The following is a 17,850-nucleotide window of genomic DNA, read 5'->3' on the forward strand; positions in this document are numbered from 1 at the left end:
ATTTACTTACTTTTCATTTTGTTTGCCATCCTTTCCCATGATCACATTGTTTTCTTTCTCCCCATGGGCATTCCTCCTAATGACTCTCTTCTACATGAATTCTTCCTTGGATGGCCAATTCTAATCATCCTAGTCTAGAACAGCCAGGTTCAATGATAGGTTAATGTTCTTGTTCTTTATGCAATAATTCAATTTCCTTCGTAGTTAAGCATTTGGAGTCTTTCCACTTTTTTTTACAATAATCGGCTGTATTATTTCATTCTTATTACTTTCACAAATAAAATACCCTCATGTAACTTGTAGAGGAACAAGATTGACCAAGCCCATGGTTTTGGAGATGAAAAATGAAATCATTTAGTGCCAGCTCTAGGAAGGGCCGCGCTGGATGCTTCTACTCAGGAAAGATGTAATTTTTGGCAGGAACAGGTCTGAGAGAAAGAAATCCAATGTTAAGAGGACAAGAAGAGTAAATGGAGGGACCACCCTTGCTCTTCTTTTTTTTTGGTTGGTCATGAGGCTTGAACTCTGGGCCTGGGTGCTGTTTCTCAGCTCTTCAGCTCAAGGCTACCACTTGAGCCACAGTGCCACTTCTGGTTTTCTGAGTGGCTTATTGGAGATAAGTCTCATGGCCTTTCCTGCTCAGTCTGGCTTTGAACTGGGATCCTCAGATCTTAGCCTCCTGAGTAGCTAGGATTACAGGCATGAGCCACCGGTGCCCAGCAGACTTACTTGTTCTTCTTTTAACAACCTTTTTGATGGAACCAACTCAGGGTTCCAGAAAAACTATCTTCATCACTTTCGATCCATCCAAAGTTCCACAACTTGAAGCCAGAAGCAGAGGCTCACACCTGTCATCCTAGCTTCTTAGGATGATGAGATCTGAGAGTCTTGGTTCCAAGGCAGTCTGGGCAGGAAAGTTAGTGAGACTCTTATCTTCAATTAACCAGCAAAAACCCAGAGATATAACTATGGCTCAAATGGTAAAAAAAAAAAAAAAAAAAAAAAAAAAAGCAGCCTCAAGAAAAAAAAAAAGACAACAACAACAAAAAAAACCCCAGCACCTAGGACCTCAGTTCAAGCCCCAGGACCAGTACAACAACAACAACAACAACAACATAATAATAATAATAATAAAGAGGTCTATTAGCTCAACAACTCATACATGCATTCAAATCCCATGTACCTTCTCAGAACTGGTACAACAACAACAATAGCAGCAAAAGTTCTACTACTTCTTACTTTTACCATATTGAGGACCAATCTCACTGCACATGAACCTTTAAGGGCGAGGGAGGAACACCAAACCACAACACTAACTTTGAAATGATTAAGTTTACATGTAAAAATGTTTTCCTAAGATAACATTTTACATATAGATTACATTTTATGGATAGATTCCTGGAAGAGAAATTATTAAATCAAAGAGTATGAATATTTCATGGTGCTTGAACTATATTGCCAGCTTGCTTTCTAGAATACATCACATCTTTAAAAAAAATTAGTTTTGACCACATTAAAGCCAATCTTTCAGTGCCTCATAAGCACAAGGCAAGTATCCATCACTTGAGCTACAACCCTAGACCTTTTGGTTTTTTTGTTATTATTGTTGTTGTTTATTAGACATATTGCAAGGTATGACTTTGCCTTGAACTTAGTACTCTTTTGCTTTTGCCTACCAAGTAGCTGGCATTACAGATGTGACCCATGCTTTCTGGCTCACATTAAACCAATCCTAGTTTACTTTTTGAAATAATCTTTGATGACTATATTAGTAATAAAAGATCATTAACATTGTGTTGGTTTCTTCCATTCCTAATGAGATTGAATACTTTCTCACATATTTTCCTGTTGTTTCTCTCTTGTAAATTATCTCTTCATGAACATTATAAATGCATTATCTTAAGTGTTTTAACAACATATGTAGGATTACATCATCTAAAATGGCAAAAAACCTATGTAATTTATGCTATTTTACTAATACAAATACTTTAAGTCTGTTTTAAAATTATTTTAATCATCAAACTGGCCAATATTTTTGCTTCCTTTCTCGTTTCTTCTAATGCTTCTTTACTAAGAAAGTTGGGCTAGACGTAAATTCAGTTAAATTTTATATTACATTCTCCTATTGAATTTTTATTTTTTTTCCCTCTTAATACTTCTCTTGTGAATTCCTCTTTCTATTTAATTTTGACATATGGCAGGGTAGAAAATAGATTCACCTAATTCTAGTTTAGCCACTCAATAACTATTTATTTAGTGTTAACTATGTACTATTCTCATTGCAAGGTAAGATTAGTAGAGACAAATGTTGAGTTAGATAGTTAAGTCACATTTTTATTAATAGGGAAGAGGAAAAGAAGAGGGAAATATGTAGAAGGGGACACCCAACAGAAGAGATTTTACCCAACTTCTAAGATGGTTTGATAGCAACACCTTCTTTATAGAAAATAAACCTTATAAACAAGGGCATATTAGGAAATTAAAGATGATTACCTTGAAAAATACAAAAAAAATCATGGATTATTGGCCAGATCTACCATTTTCCTCTTCATCTAATTACCTAAAAATTCTACTGTAGAAAAAAATATTTTCCTGTGACCATGTACAGTTTACATGGTTGATATAATTTTACATTCCACTTTATTCGCTGCAATACTGTAAAACATTTACATGTTTCAAAAATTATTCAGTATCATATTTAATAGTTATATTGTTTTCAAATGGACCAATCATCTTTTCAAAGATGAGTTAGTTTCTGCTCTCTAATATGTATTATAATGCTATCAAAAAATCATGCTCATCTTTTGAGTGTATATATTTAATCAAAATGAATAAGTACAAGCAGACAAGATCTGAAGATGTCAGATAAATTTCTTGTTGAATTTACCAGGCAATCTCTTCAATTTTCTTCTTTTTTAGTACTCTTAAAATAATCTATTCAATAATTTACTGAGCCTCTAACAAGGAAAATGAGCTATAATTGGGTCCTACCATGAGAAATAACAGACCATACATTTTGACGATTTCTTCTTAGGATCTGTATTTCAATGGAACACTTTACATCTTTAATCTTTCTCCTTTCCAAAAAGTATATGCTATTCCTAAAGAACAAGAAACAATAACAAACCAAACTTAACACACACACACACACACACACACACACACACACACACACACACATACACACACACTTCTATCTGAAGCTCCACCCACTTTTATTCCCCCTTCTCAAGAAACTATACAAAAAGCTGACTCCATTCTTATCTATTTCTCTGTAATTATGCTCCACTCACCTTCTTTCTTTTTTTCTTTTTTTTGGGGGGTCCGGTCGTGGGGACTGAACTCTGGGCCTGGGTGCTATCCCTCAGCTCTTCAGCTCAAGGCTAGCGCTCTACCACTTGAGCCACAATGCCACTTCCGACTTTTTTTTTTTTGCTTATGTGGTGCTGAGGAATCGAACCCAGGGCCTCATGCATGCAAGGCAAGCACTCTACCACTGATCCACCTTCCCAGCCCTCACCTTCTTTCTTATCTTCCAGTCTCTCGCCAACTGTCTTCTTTCCTGCCAGACTGGGTTGAATTTTTCAAATCTTCTTTGTAATATGAGCAGTGGCAGTCCCCTCTCCTGGAGCACTCTCTTCTCGGTTCTTTGATTTCCTACTTCATCTCTTCCTTTCTCTTGATCATCAGTTCCTCTTTTTACCACACTGGCTAGCATCTGATTGCAAAGGGGGTAGCTCTTCACTCTGCTCAGTCAAATGACTGGAATAGAGCAGCTGGGTGAGGTCTCTTGTCTCTCTCCTTCACACTTCACAGACTCTGTTCCATATACAAATTTCAACTAGGCCTGTACATAGCTACTGAGATGTATTCTTTGTAGAAGCAAGTGAAGTTCCCAAAACTCTTTATGCACTTCATATTTTACTTGTATAATTTCATTAAGGATGATATGAAGAAATCCAAAGATGAAAAGAGGATTTGTTTCTATGAAAATATAAAAGAGTGCTTTGGAAAAGTTCCATAGAAGCTTGTAGCTTAAAGAAAAATTACAGTCAAATTGAGTGAAAAAATAAAAGCAACGCAGAAATAAAAAAAATCCTCGCAATCTAGCTATATTCTACATAGTGATAGCCTCATCATACGCTACTCCATGAAGCTCCAACTAGAACCTTTCAATGCTGTTCTAAGTCTTAAAATACTTAAAAGCTGAGCTTTCAACCAACAATGGGTTCACACAAACTATTACTTTGGTCCCACATGAAGAGAAATTTCAAGGAAAGTCTGTGTCTTAAGGTAACAATGCATCATTTTTATGACCCTTGGCTTTAACTGAATGTAATTAACCAACCATCAGTCTTAATGGCCTTTGTTTAAGAGTCCACTTTTTAAAGGGCATTTGATGACATCATGCAGCCTCCTGCTGGCTCTGCTTTCTTCTTGAGCAATTACGTTTCCAAGTGCAGCCTCTACATAGCTTTTCAGCAAATAAGTTCCAATCTGCCAGCTTTTCACAGCAAGGATCTAAGGTTCATTGTCTCTGAATCCTCCATCTGTCCTGCATCTTGCCTTGTACATATGCAAAACAACCACTTTAAAAAGTTGATATATAAAGTGCCCTGGAAATACCAATTCTAAGAATTAGAAGTCAGACTTAAATGAATCTGTCAGATTAGAATGCTTTGTTTTGAATTCATAATTTACTCCTACTCAATGAAAGGAAAGAGTTAATAATTATGATAGGGATATTACCATATTAATTGGGTAAGCTGAAGGTGGGTAGATATAGATATGTAGATTACTACCGTTGATTGGATATAGACAATGACAAGCACCACTAAAGCTTTGGGTTGTATCTAGTCTGAAGTTTTTCTTCCCTCCTGAGCCTGGTGGTTTTTGTCTACATTGGATCATTCTTCCCCTGTTACAGATGAGAAAATGGACTGCTTCCATAGTTACTGGCTTCCTCTGCCATGTACAGGTAGTTTATGGCTTCGGTGGGATTTGAACCTCACACTGTGCATCATGAATCATCATTTAAAGGCTTCTAAACCCCTCTGTCACAGTGCAAGGGCATCCATCATCTTGGGAACCAAATGGTGAAAAGTCAAGTCTTTTGATCTACCATCTGTGCTCATCCTGGCCCTCAGATAACATATATCCAGAATCATGTCAGTAGAGTGAAGTCCTGTGATTTAGCACAGCTTCTTACTGAGTTCTTAGAAGTCATAATAGATGAACCATTCACCTTTAAATATCCTCCCAATGTAACTATTTCCAATTTGCTTTCCTTTGAGTACTCATTTGAAGAATAGGAAATGACAGCCAGGAGAGGCTTGCAGAAAGGCTATTTTTATTTATTTTTATTTATTTTATTTATTTATCCATTTAACATGTGAATTTATATGTATAATGTGTTTTGAACAGTCACCCTTTTCATTATATTCTGTCTCCCATTTATCCAACCCCACCTATTCCCTCTAGTTTTCCAGTTCCACTTTCACATATGTATGTAAAGTGTTATGTGTTATGACTAGATTAGTCTACTTTGTCTCCAAGACAAAAACTGTTCATGTGTGTTTGTGGGGGGGGGGTGGATGGGTGGCAGATTGGAGACTGGAGGGAAGAGAGGGGGAAGTAGAGCAGATCAAGGAGACAGGGACAAGGAAATGTGTTAAGTAGGTGATAGCACCAAATGGATGAGGTGACCAAAGGCAAAGTTCTTGTAAAAGATACAAAGAACCAGTGATGTCTGTGATATTATGTCAGTTAATGTCTTTGTGATATGAAAAGGTTTGTTGATACTGGAAAGCCAGTTATTTATTTATTTACTTACTAGTTAGTTTATTTGCAGTGCTTAGAACTCAAAGCCTTGGACATGCATTAATAAGTTAATAAGTTCTATCACTTAGTAAGTTCTATCCAGAGCCTTACTGCTTTTAAATTTTAGTTTTTTTTTTTTTTAGTTGTTGACTTCTTTTGCGAAGAACAATATTGAATTTCCTTTGTATAAAGAGATTCAGGTAAAGAAATCCAGGCAATGGAGATGATTTATTCTAGGATCCTAAACCTTTGATTTAGAATTGGTTTTGACAAATTATACATCAGATCTTGTGTTCTCTCTCTCTCTCTCTCTCTCTCTCTCTCTCTCTCTCTCTCTCTCTCTCTCTCTCTCTCTCTCTCTCTCTCTGCTTTGTTTCTTTACCTCCTCTATCTTGAAAATGAGTATATTTGATTAAAACGACACATTCACTTAAGCGGAAAAGAATGTCAAAGTTGTCAAATGTTATCTTAGCCCAAAGGCAATGTTATGTAAATTCAATTTCAGGCCCTGATTCTTTCCCTGGGCTGCCTGCTGGAAAAAGCTTCACTAATCGCTTCAAGAAACTGACAACATACTTCACCTTGGCAGTGGAATCCTACAAAGACACTGCCACCATTAACGATTGGCTGTGGTTCTACATAGCCTTTTCCAATGTGAAATCATGGATAAATTTCAGGTAATAATTTTCCCTTTTCAAATTTTATGACTAAAACATTGAGTTGTATTTTCTGGCCTACAATTACTAATATTCCATATTGTTTGCCAGCAGCATTAGGTAAAGACTACTTTTGGAGTGCAGAATCAGATGTGAAGGAGTTAGAGATGTAAAAATGAATAACCACATATTTCAGAAGCACAAGACCTTTCCACAGGTTCTGAAAAACATCTAAATGCTGCATACTTGATGGAATACAAGCAATATTTCATATCTCTGTTAGCTTTCTTTTCTTTCTTTGAGGCTAGGATAATTTTCTATTCAAGTATAGCCAGGATTATTACAGTAAATTTCATTTCCCTCAGAGCCATTTGGAGAATGTTTCCACAGGAAGTGCTTGTGTAGTGAATTTCACACAGACAACAGTGAGAAATTTGTAGCTATGAGGATCTGGAAGGATCCCATTAATATTCAGTCTCCATTTTCTTGCTTTCTTTTCTTTTTTTAAAGTTTTCTTTTCTTTTCATGACAGGAGGATTTAAACCGAGGGCCTGGGTGCTGTCTCTTTGCTTTTTCACTCAAGGTTCTCTTTCTACCACTTGAGCCATATCTCCACTTCCAGCTTTTTGCCCATTGATTGGAGACAAGAGTCTCTCAGAGCCTGGCACTGGTGGCTCATGTCTTAATCCAAGCTACTCAGGAGACTGAGATCTGAGGATCATAGTTTGAAGCCAGCCCAGGCATAAAGTCCATAAGAGGCTGGGCATGTGGCTTAGTGGTAGAGTGCTTGCCTTGCATGCATGAAGCCCTGGATTCAATTTCTCAGTACCTTATAAACAGAAAAAGCTGGAAGTAACACTGTGGCTCAAATGGTAGAGTGCTAGCCTTGAGCAAAAAGGAGCCCAGGGACAGTACCTAGGCCCTGAGTTCCTGCCCCAGGACCAATGCCCCCCTCTAAAAACAAACAAACAAAAACACAAAAAAGTCCAAGAGATTCTTATCTCTGATTAACCACCAGAAAACTGGAAGCGGTGCTGTGGCTCAAAGTGGCAGAGTGAAATCCTTGAGCAAAAGTGCTCAAGGGACAGCCAGGCTCTGAGTTCAACCCCCAAGATTGACCAAAAAAAAAAAAAAAAAAAAAAAAGGAGAAGGAGGAAGGGAGGAAGAAGGAGAAGGAGAAGGAGAAGAAGAAAAAAAGAGGAGGAGGAGGAGACCAAGGAGGAGGAAGAGGGGAAAAAGGAGGGGAAGGATGTCATCTCTTGGATTTGTCTGCCTGGGCTGATGAGTTAGAATTTCAGGAGTCAGACACTTGTGCCCATCACAGCCTCTCAGTCTCTCTCTCTTTTTCTTTTCTTTTGTTATTTATTCCTTCCCTTTGTTATGTATTGTTATTTTATTCTGCTTATTATTTCTGATTTTTGTTGTTGTTGTTGGTGGTCATGGGTCCTGGACTCAGGGCCTGGGTGCTGTCCCTGAGTCTCTTTGTGCTCAAGGATAAGCCTTACCACTTGAGACACAGCACCACCTCCAGTTTTCTGGTGGTTGAGATAAGAGTTTCATGGATTTTTCTGCTTTGGCTCTTTGTAGCTAGGATTATAGGCAAGAACCACCAGCACCGTGCTTCAAGTCTCATTTCTATGAGTAAAATTCACAGAGGTAAATGTAAACAATAGCAAACTCAATAACATTGAGGTTGTAGAATATTTACAAAATAGAATAAAACTCTGAAACTTTTAAAATGAAGATCCCATTTGATTGCAACAGATATAATCTTTAATATACTTGGCTCAAATAGAATGAGAAGATAGAAAGAACAATATTGTTCTTGTCTAGATTTTCCTCTTGTCAAGTCACTCACTTTCTGTGAAACCTAAGATTTCCAATGCCATCACAGTCACTTTGATGTCTTAGATGTCACTTTTATTTCTTGACCACAAACATGAAAATCCAATTCCCTGGTGGTAATTAAGATAATGTACTTGTATACCAAAATATCTTGTTCAATATCATGTAAGCTATTTTTTTTAAAGACAAATACATTTACTTTTTACAGTAGTATAAATGTTGCAGGTTACTTGTGGCTTTTTGTAACTTCAGAGTCTACCTAAAAATTATCCAGTATGAGGGAGGTCTCTAGGTTGTCTTTAACCAACCATATGTACTTTTCCTTCAGCCCTCAATACTCCATGTTCAGCAGAACATTATTGTGATGACAACTAAACTCCAGCAGGAAGATCATCACATTGATGCAGAATGTAACACAGGTCTCCACGCTACTGAAGTACTTGAGAACTGGTTTACTTCCTTTCCAATTCAGGTCAACAGCAGTAACACAACGATCATTTATGCAGAACATCAGCTTTCCCTCTCAGGTACATCAGAGGAACAAATGCAGTAGGGATTCTTCTGAAGGGAAGTGTTATGATGCTTGTTTTGCTTATTTTCATTGATGTTTAATTTAAAAAAAATCTTTACATAGGAAACCTTGTTGGCTTTTAAAATGCAATTTAGAAATGTAACTGATGTATTTCCTCGCTACCGATAGAGCAGACACCCAACGCAATAAACGCATACTCATTTAAGCCTGGAAGATTTGTTTTTATGTTATTCTCTTTGCAGCCAGAGGAAATACATGAGATCATTTCTTTCCTTTCTGCCAAGAGCGAAGTGATTTCCCACCCCACGTGGAGAGCAGAGCAGTGGAGTCTAGCGTGCCTCTGTCTCTGGGTTCTCATCCTGCCAGCTGGGTGGTGCACGCATCCAGACTGGCGCCCAGGGTGCGGACAAGACAGTCCTGGGGCTTCTCCCCTGAGGGCCACTGAGGCAGGCGCTGGCTGTCCCGAGCCACAGAACCCGGGGGACAACGCGGGGCTTGTGGCTGCCGGAGGGCATTGGTGACTGTTGTCCATCCCTCTGGGTGTCTACACCGCATTCCTGCCCACGTGAGCTCAACTGCAGGGTCTCTCTCTCCCCCCCCCCCTTCTTGACTAGTCTCTGCTCTATCCTTGTCTGTCCTGTCTCTCAGTGTATCCGTGTGTCTCTCTCCCTGTGCTTCTGTCTCTCTCCTGGTCTCCGCCAGTCTGTCGGTCTATGTCACCTACGTGTACGCGCGCGCACGCACACACACACACACACACAGAGGCACACACGTGCGCACCCCTCCGCGCCCAGCTCAGGCCTGGACACGTCGTCCCCCCCCTCTTTTGCCCCCCCCCTCTTTTGCCCCCCCAAGTTCCCGCCCCTCTCCTCCACCTCCCCCACCCGCCGGGCTCCACGTGGGCGCACGGGGCGCCAGGCGGCCTCGGGGCCCCGCCGATCCCGGGCCGCCGGGGCGCAGGGAGGGCAGGCGCGGCCGCGGGGCGGGACGGACAAAGCGGGCGTCCAATGGAGCCCAGCCCTGGGCCCCGAAAGGAGGGCGCGGCTCCCCGCCCGGGCCCAATGAGCGCGGGGCGCGAGTGGGACTTCCTCCCGGAATCCCGTTGGCCGGGCGGCGGGGCCGCGGGTGACACGTAAGTTGGGTGGGAGGTGGCGGCGGCCGCGGCCGGAGCCGCCGGGTCAGTGACATCCCCGAGGAGCCGGCGGGGCAGCGGGTCCCGCAGCGCTCCAGCCTCCGGTCCGGACCGCGCGCGCGCACGCGGAGCGGGGGCCGCGCCTTTGACGGGCGCGCGACCCCACAAAGTCGTGGAGAGAGGACCCCGCGCCAGCCGGGGGGACGATCGGGGCCAAAAGAGAAAAAAAGTGGGCTGGAGGCGCCCGGGCCGGCGGCGCCCCGAAGCATGCGCACGGCCCCCCGGCGGGCTCGGGCACCGGCGGAGACAGAGCCCCCCTCGCGGAAGTTCCGCCGGAGCCGCCCTGCGGCCGCCGCCTCCCCGCCGGCCCCGCTTTTGTGTCTCCGCGTCCCGCCGCGTCCCGCGGTGGCCGCCGCTGGGGCGCACGGCCGCTCGATCCGCCGCCGCGCGGGGCCGCTGCGCGCGCCCAGGGGCGCGGTCCGAGCCGGAGCAGCCGCGGGGCGGCGGCCCCGGGGCGCGGGCCACGCGGGACCATGGGCAACGGGATGTGTTCGCGGAAACAGAAGCGGATCCTGCAGACTCTGCTGCTGCTCGGCCTGGCCGTCGGCGTCCTGTACGGCGCGGCGCTCTACCACGAGCTGCAGGGCCAGCTGCGCAAAGCCGAGGCGCTGGCGCTCAAGTACCAACAGCACCAGGAGTCCCTCTCCGCCCAGCTGCAAGGTACGGGGCGGGGTGTGTGTGTGCCCCCCGACGGTGTGTGTGTGTGTGTGTGTGTGTGTGTGTGTGTGTGTGTGTGTGTGTGTGCGTGTGCCCCCCGACGTTGTCCGCGGAGGCTCGGGAACACCGACGGGGCGCGCGTCGGCCAACTCTGCCCCGCGCCTCCGCCCCGGTTGGAAAAGTCGCTTTGGGCGCTGGGCGTGCCCGTCTCTGATCTTTGAGGGACCTCTGGGGGAGCTTTGGCGCTGGGCGTGCTCACCTCTTACCTTCGGGGATTTGGGGAGAGCAGTGGTTCTGGGCGTGCTCTGGCCGTCAGCGACCGCAGAGGCAGCGATCCATCCATCCATCCATCCATCCATCCATCCATCCATCCATCCATCCCTGAGGACCCCAAGCCCCTGGTTTCCACACAGTCTTCCTGGCCAATTAATTTTGTGAGTCGTCCAAGAAATGAGAAGAAAGAAGTTAGGCAAAAAATTGATCAGATGGTTTATCTGGGGGAAATTAAGCTATGAGCTGCCAGCTTGGGTGAATGAGTTCTGACCCATGCAGCTTAGACTGGTGCTAGATCTGTATTCGGGGAGTTTGAGGTGACTTGGAAGATGTTGGGTACTTTGGAAAAGTTCAGGCTGCTCGACTGTTTACCTTCCTGCAGGTAGGGCTTCTCGCTCTCTCCCTCTCCCTCTCTCTGTTTCTCTGTCTCTGTTTCTGTGTGTGTGTGTGTGTGTGTGTGTGTGTGTGTGTGTGTGTGTGTGTGTGTGTGTGTGTGTGTGTGTGTGTGTGTGTGTGTGTGTGTGTGTGTGTGTGTTCCCGGGGCTGGAACTCAGGGCCTGGGCACAGTTCCTGAGCTTTTTCCACTAAAGGCTAGTGCTCTTATCAGTTGAGCCACAGCTCCACTTCTGGCTGTTTGGTTATTAATTGGAGATAAGAGTCATGGACTTTTCTTCCCCTGGCTTCCAGCGAATAATCTCAGATCTTGAACTCCTGATCTAGTTAGGATTACTGATTTGAGCCACTGGGTGCAGCTGCTGGTTACAGCCTCATTGAATGTGAATTTCGGAAACACAAAAGAAGTGGTGACTGAGTGTGAAAATCACATGGTCCACGGAATTGTTATTCTATCTATCTGTCTATCTATCTATCTATCTATCTGTCTATTGATCTATCTCTATAGATAATAGCTTTTACCTGTACTTCTAGTTTGCTTTCAACACTTACTAGCTGTCTCTCCAACCCAAAACTAAATAACCAAGAAATACAATTGCTAACTAGGGATTAGCTACCTACTGTGTTACCTAATGGTGCAAATCTAGTGTTTCGATGACTAGGCAGAGACAAGCTGGGGAAGTGTTTGTGTCTGTGGATGTGTGTACAAATATAAAACAGATGCCTGTCCCTTACTTCAGCTCTTTTGGGTGTTTTCTAGTAGAAACAAAATTTAAGATGAGGGAATATGATACACAGCTGATTGCTTGGTCTTATTCATTCCTCCCAATTGGGAAGGATGGAAAGTATTTTTAGCTTGCTGAAGCTACATATAGCCACAGGCAAGGAAAATATGGGCTTGGTTAAAAAGGAAAACCTGTTTGGTTAAAACTTTTTTTAGACATGTTGAAATTTACTCCCCCCATCCCGAGTTGCTGTTGGTAGAAGAAGTAGGAAAGAGGACTTAATTAGTTAGAAGTTATCAGCAGATTTCCTGGAAATAAAAGAGCAACAGAAGTGACTGAATTTTCACAAATGTGGCCACAGGCACAGTGTACTCTGAGGACTTACACTTTGATGTCTTCGTTTGGCAACCCAATAAGATACATACTTAATTTTTGCTAAGCAGCATCTAGTGCTTGTCCCAAGGAGAGGCAGTATATATTTATTACAGACAACAAAGAAAACACGCTCTGAACGACAATGGGGAAATGAATCCTAGGCACTTTGGTCTGTTTTCTTCTCAGCTTTCGATTCTGTGTCTGTTTTTTGAAAATGAAGGGTTATGTGCAGCTAGTGTCTGTACCTCGCTTGCCAGGGTTGGAACTTGCGGACAGAGGCCCTGACTCCTGGATCAGGACCTGTATTTGTTATATTCTGTTTTGAAAATTAATCCCAGTGTCCTTTTTTCTTTTGGTTGGTGGTGCTATGGAATGGTAAGAGCTGTGGTATATTGTTCACACTGGTCATTTTAAATACACACCTTCTGCTTTGTAGCAGGAAATGACAATATTTCTGTCTAGTTTGAATGGGTAACCCAAAGACCATTTCTTATTCTTTGGTCATTTCCTCTTGGATCCTAGTATTAAAATTCCTGCAGCATGAAGTTTCTACTTTTTAATGAATTCACTTTTGACTTCTGTGACATTTATTTTGGATTTCACATCGGCAGGCCACTTAAGGAACATTTTCTAGTGGCAGTCTGCTTTAACTCTCCTTTACCACTGACAAATGACATGTTTGACTTAGCCCTAACTGGGTACAGCCTAAGAGATGGAGTTGAGAACTTTACATTCTGAGGAATTGTTCAGGTAGGCAGGCTTTGTGGACCCAGCTTGGATTAAGATCATTTACCTATGAGTGCCCTTCTTGGGGGGAGAAGGACTTGAACTGAGGGCTTGTACTCTTGCTTAACTTTTTCACTCATGGCTAACACTCCGCCACTTCAGCCATGCCTCTACTTCCCACTTTTTTGCTAGTTAATTGGACAAAAGAGTCTCTTGTGTGAATCTTCCTGGGCTGGCTATGAGCCTGGATTCACAGATCTCAGCCTCTCGAGAAACTACAAATACAGGCATGATCCACCAGCCTTCTTTTAAAACATGATTCTTCAAAAGGTGTAAATAGTTTGGTCCTATAATCTATAGCCTGTGTTTGTCAAGAGAGCATGTTTATGTTATCACCAGTTAAAGAATAGAATATTTATACCTTACATAGTTGATCGAAAGTAGGTTACTTATATCCCAACATGTATTAATGTTATAAGTCGTCTCTTAGACAGCTGTGGAGAGAGTGCTGATAATCACAAGGAGAGTTTAGAAACCAGGCAACACCCTACACTAAAACCCATGTCTATGTCTGTATCTATAAAATCCCTATCTGTGATCTGTCCATCTGTCTGTCTGTCTCTGTCTGATCTATCACTTTCATCTTTTATATCATCTATCCTCTCTCTCTCTCTCTCTCTCTAATCTATGAGTCTAGCTCCCACACTGGCACCTTAATTATACTGAAGAGTAGGGTAGAGGTCAATGCCAGTGGTAGTTACAACCTTTGACCAACACAGTGTTTACCAGACACTGACATTTTTCTCTCTCTGTTTTCCAGTGAATCATACACCATTCTCTGTTCTGTGAGCAGGATTTCTTGGGCTGCCCTGTTCAGTCACCTAGCAAATTGTCCTAACATTCGGTGTTCTGGAACTCAGGCTTCCATAGAGGTGAAGTCTCCAAAGACGATTCCTGTGTGATCCCAAGGTTGAGGCCCTTAGCATCCCATTTTTTTGGGGGGGTCTGGTCGTGGGGCCTGAACTCTGGGCCTGGGCACTGTCCTTCAGCTCTTCAGCTCAAGGCTAGCACCCTACCACTTGAGCCACAGCGCCACTTTTGGCTTTTTTTCTTTTTGCTTATGTGGTGCTGAGGAATTGAACCCAGGGCCTCATGCATGCAAGGCAAGCACTCTACCACTGAACCACTTTCCCAGCCCCCCAGCATCCCATTCTTAACACTGAGCTACTTCACCCATTTGTCTGCCTTGACAGCCCGGAAGATATGTGCAGCCTTTATCCTCAGCAGGTGATTAAAAGCAGATTGGTTTCTGGGCTATGATTCAAACTCTGCTTCTGCAATGCTTTTGTATGAAGTTGGGCCTCGTTTTCCTTATTTATAAAATGGAGATTAGAACTGATTCATTTGGTAGAACCTTGCATGAACTAAGCAAAAACAAAACCCCAAACAAACAAACCAACACAAAGCAATGCCCCAAGAACTCTCCTTAGCCTGTTCCTGGCACTTCGTTAAAGATTAGCTCTTATTAGCATCATTTCCTGTTTGAGGTAAAAGAGTTTCTTTTTTTCTTCCCAGATCTGTCCTGCATAAAATTTTGAAACAGTCAAATTTGTTTTTATAGCCAGTCATCTACTTTTATGGTTGCTAAGTGTACGTCAAGGGAAGGTAGATAAAAGTGGCACAAATCCAGTGTGTTTTACTCTGGAGGAGGAAATGTGTCGCTTGACACTTTAGATAAGGAACTAGAGGGTGGGTATTGGATAATTCTTGCCCAGATCCTATCAGATGAGAAGACAGGCTGGACTTCTAAGGTAGTAACCATGTGTAGTAAGAGCTGGAAGAAAGATGTGACTATTTAACATGTTTAAAAGCATTTTATATTCAGAGAAAGAACCTTTCAAAGCCCCATATGTTTCTTTCTTGTTGGTCAAGCGCTCTACCACTTGAGCCACACTGCTGCTTCTGGTTTTCTGGTGGTTGCTTGGAGATAAGAGTCTCATGGGCTTTCCTGCCCGTGCTGGCTTTGAACCTCTATCCTCAGACCTCAGCCTTGTGAGTAGCTAGGATTGCGCATGAGCCACTGGTGCCCTGCTCAGCCTCTTACATTTCTATGCTGTCACATTATCTACATTAGATTATTATAACATCTTTATTTTCCTTGTGATGACCAGAAACCATCGGGAAGGATTCACATCATATTTTCCATGTTCCTATTTCACATTACATATATGATAAACGTGTCAGCATAGAGTTTCCTGCTCCCAAGAGTAACAATTATTATTTATTTATTATGTATTATTATGTAATGGGTAGCCCAAAACACGTGCTGGTGACTGGATTACACATCACGTGGTAATTGGTTACCTCTTTGCCCACACATCCCCTAAAATATGCTTTCAAAAGAGAGAGTGTCTTCCAGTTCAGGCCCAGGCTTTTCTCACGCCTTCATCTGTAGTATGTAGTAATTCAATAAACAGGAGATCAGTGTTTTATCTCTGTGGTGGAGGTACATACGTATGGTGGGTAAGTTAGTGTGGGTAGATATGGGCAGAAGAGGTTTTTTTTTTTAATCTTTGTTCTTTTTGGGACAGATTAATTAACTTTTCTGTACCTCAGTTTCCCCATAAAGAATAACCAGGATAATCGTGCTTATTATAAACTGGCCATGAGGATCAGTAGTTAACTGGTCCACACAGGGCTAAGAGGACAAAGCTTGCACTTGGACTATTATAGATGCTCCTGTGTAGCAGATTTCAAACATATGTGGTCTTGCTGTATAGTCATTTTTCTATACAAAGTGAGAATTTGGAAATGTCAATTAGACATTGTCTATTAAATAGACAAATGCCTTGAAGTACAGCTTCAGTGTAAAGGGAGACAATGTCAAGCTCTTGTTTAGAAAAATAAACTTTTATAAAAAATAAAAGTTCTGTAGTGTTTTTCATTCCTTGATAAAAAGAAGTTTTTGCTACATGTTGAAATGCTGTTTTAGTTCCTGTGCCATCCTACTAAATGTATATGACTTGCCCAAGAATCTGCAGCCCATTCACACTTTATGCCTGTGTAGTTAGCTAATGCTCTAACTGCCTGTACTGTATCAGTGATCAGTGAATCTAGAAGTTTAATGACTGAGCAGCCTGAGGCTTAGAGGGGCCGAGTCGGTTGCCAGCGCCGTGATGTCATGGAACGGTTCTGAGAAAGTGGGTTAGGTGGGTCACCTGAGGGTTTAAGGTAAAACTTTGAATAGGAAGGAAGAGGTGTGCTCCTTGGTGGTGGTTATCTGCTATCATTAAGAGGTGGCACTGATTGGCACCGGGGCTGATTTGAGGTAATGAAGATTCTACCCAAAATAACATCATGAAACTTCAAATTTCTTTTCAGATGGGTTGGGTTTTTAAAAAAACTTTTGACAAATCAACCAGAAACTCTTGGTTTGATTCACTCTAGGCTCTGTTCCCTCAAAAATACGGTTGCTCTAACCTCTCAGCTAGAACTTGTTTTATGATGTGAAGTTTTCAAATTAAACATTTCCACAATTACCATCCATTCATGCAACAGGCTTTGAGTTTTTATTTATAACACAGGGGTGATATGTTTTCTTTACAATAACGTCTACTGAAAGGACTGAAATAGAACTTTGGTGACTCCTAGTTCCTAATGGGTTTTGTGTGGGTTTGGTGAGGGGTGCTCACTGACCAAATCTGGTAGAAACTCAGAATTTGTAGCTGGTACCCTGAATTCTGAGATGGTTAAGTCTGCTGCTGTGTGTGTCTCAACTAAAGAGTCTGACTTCTGGATCCAGAAAGTATTCTTCTGCCTTGCTGTACTGTCTGGAAAGAAGCAACAGCGTTGGCCCTGTTTGAACGGAAGTGGGTGCAGCTGTTTGAAACAAGTCTGTGTTCTGCTGAATAACCCATTTGTGTGCTTCATTTTGATTTGTCCATGAGTGCTTATACTGAAGACATACCTGTCAGCCATTGTCTTTACAAATAGGTCCAAAGCCTTGAGGGGCATAGCTATGAAATAAATTGCTTCTGTAGTAGACTGACATTTGAAAAATACCACTTTAACTATCTTTCATATACAAAATGTCACAATATGATAGATAGTGCATAGAAAAATAAAACATGGCTGTCATGCTGAGGGATGGGCGTTACAGAGCATTTGAATTTGCTTTCCTTTGACAATAAGTAAATTTAAAAATGATAATCATTGTAAGGGAGTGCAGTATTCCATTTTCAAGTTCACATTTTATTCCCATTGCCTGCTTTTCATTGTAATTTTTGGTGCAGTAACAAACATTTTACTAATCAGGATAATTAAGCCTGGGGCATTGGCTTATGCTCATAATTTTATCTACTTGGGAGGCTGAGACTGAGAGGATTGTAGTTCAAGGCCAGCCAAGGCAGAAAAAGCTCACCCACAAGTCAACCAATAAAAAGGCTGGCATGGGAGCATATATCTGTCATCCTAACTATGCAGGGGAATAAATAGGTGGACCACCTATTTGCCTGGCAAGTACAAGGCCCTATCTTCAAACCCCTGATCTGCCCAGATATTTGACATTATTTATGAGTTGTGTTGACAATGGCTACCATATCAAAAGTAAATGCTACAGATTAAAATTGGACATCTGATGGCTACTTTATTACTTAG

The 17,850-nt window shown here is 42.3% G+C and overlaps 1 protein-coding gene across 3 annotated transcripts in view; it reads left to right on the forward strand.

The window, feature by feature from the left end:
• The first annotated feature begins 9,985 nt into the window (after positions 1–9,985).
• Positions 9,986–17,850, forward strand: part of Golim4 (golgi integral membrane protein 4) — a 73,643-nt gene continuing 65,778 nt past the window's right edge. For 2 of the 3 annotated variants that reach the window (XM_069991937.1, XM_069991938.1), the window contains exon 1: positions 9,987–10,705. In XM_069991937.1, the coding sequence (XP_069848038.1) occupies positions 10,519–10,705 (187 nt within the window). In that variant the 5' untranslated portion in view covers positions 9,987–10,518. Of the gene's footprint in view, positions 10,706–17,850 lie in introns of all 3 variants that reach the window. The other variant, XM_069991939.1, reaches the window with a different exon arrangement.

This window comes from Dipodomys merriami, unplaced genomic scaffold, assembly GCF_024711535.1.
Source record: "Dipodomys merriami isolate MVZ:Mamm:240054 unplaced genomic scaffold, mDipMer1.0.p SCAF_40, whole genome shotgun sequence".
Lineage (NCBI taxonomy): Eukaryota > Metazoa > Chordata > Mammalia > Rodentia > Heteromyidae > Dipodomys > Dipodomys merriami.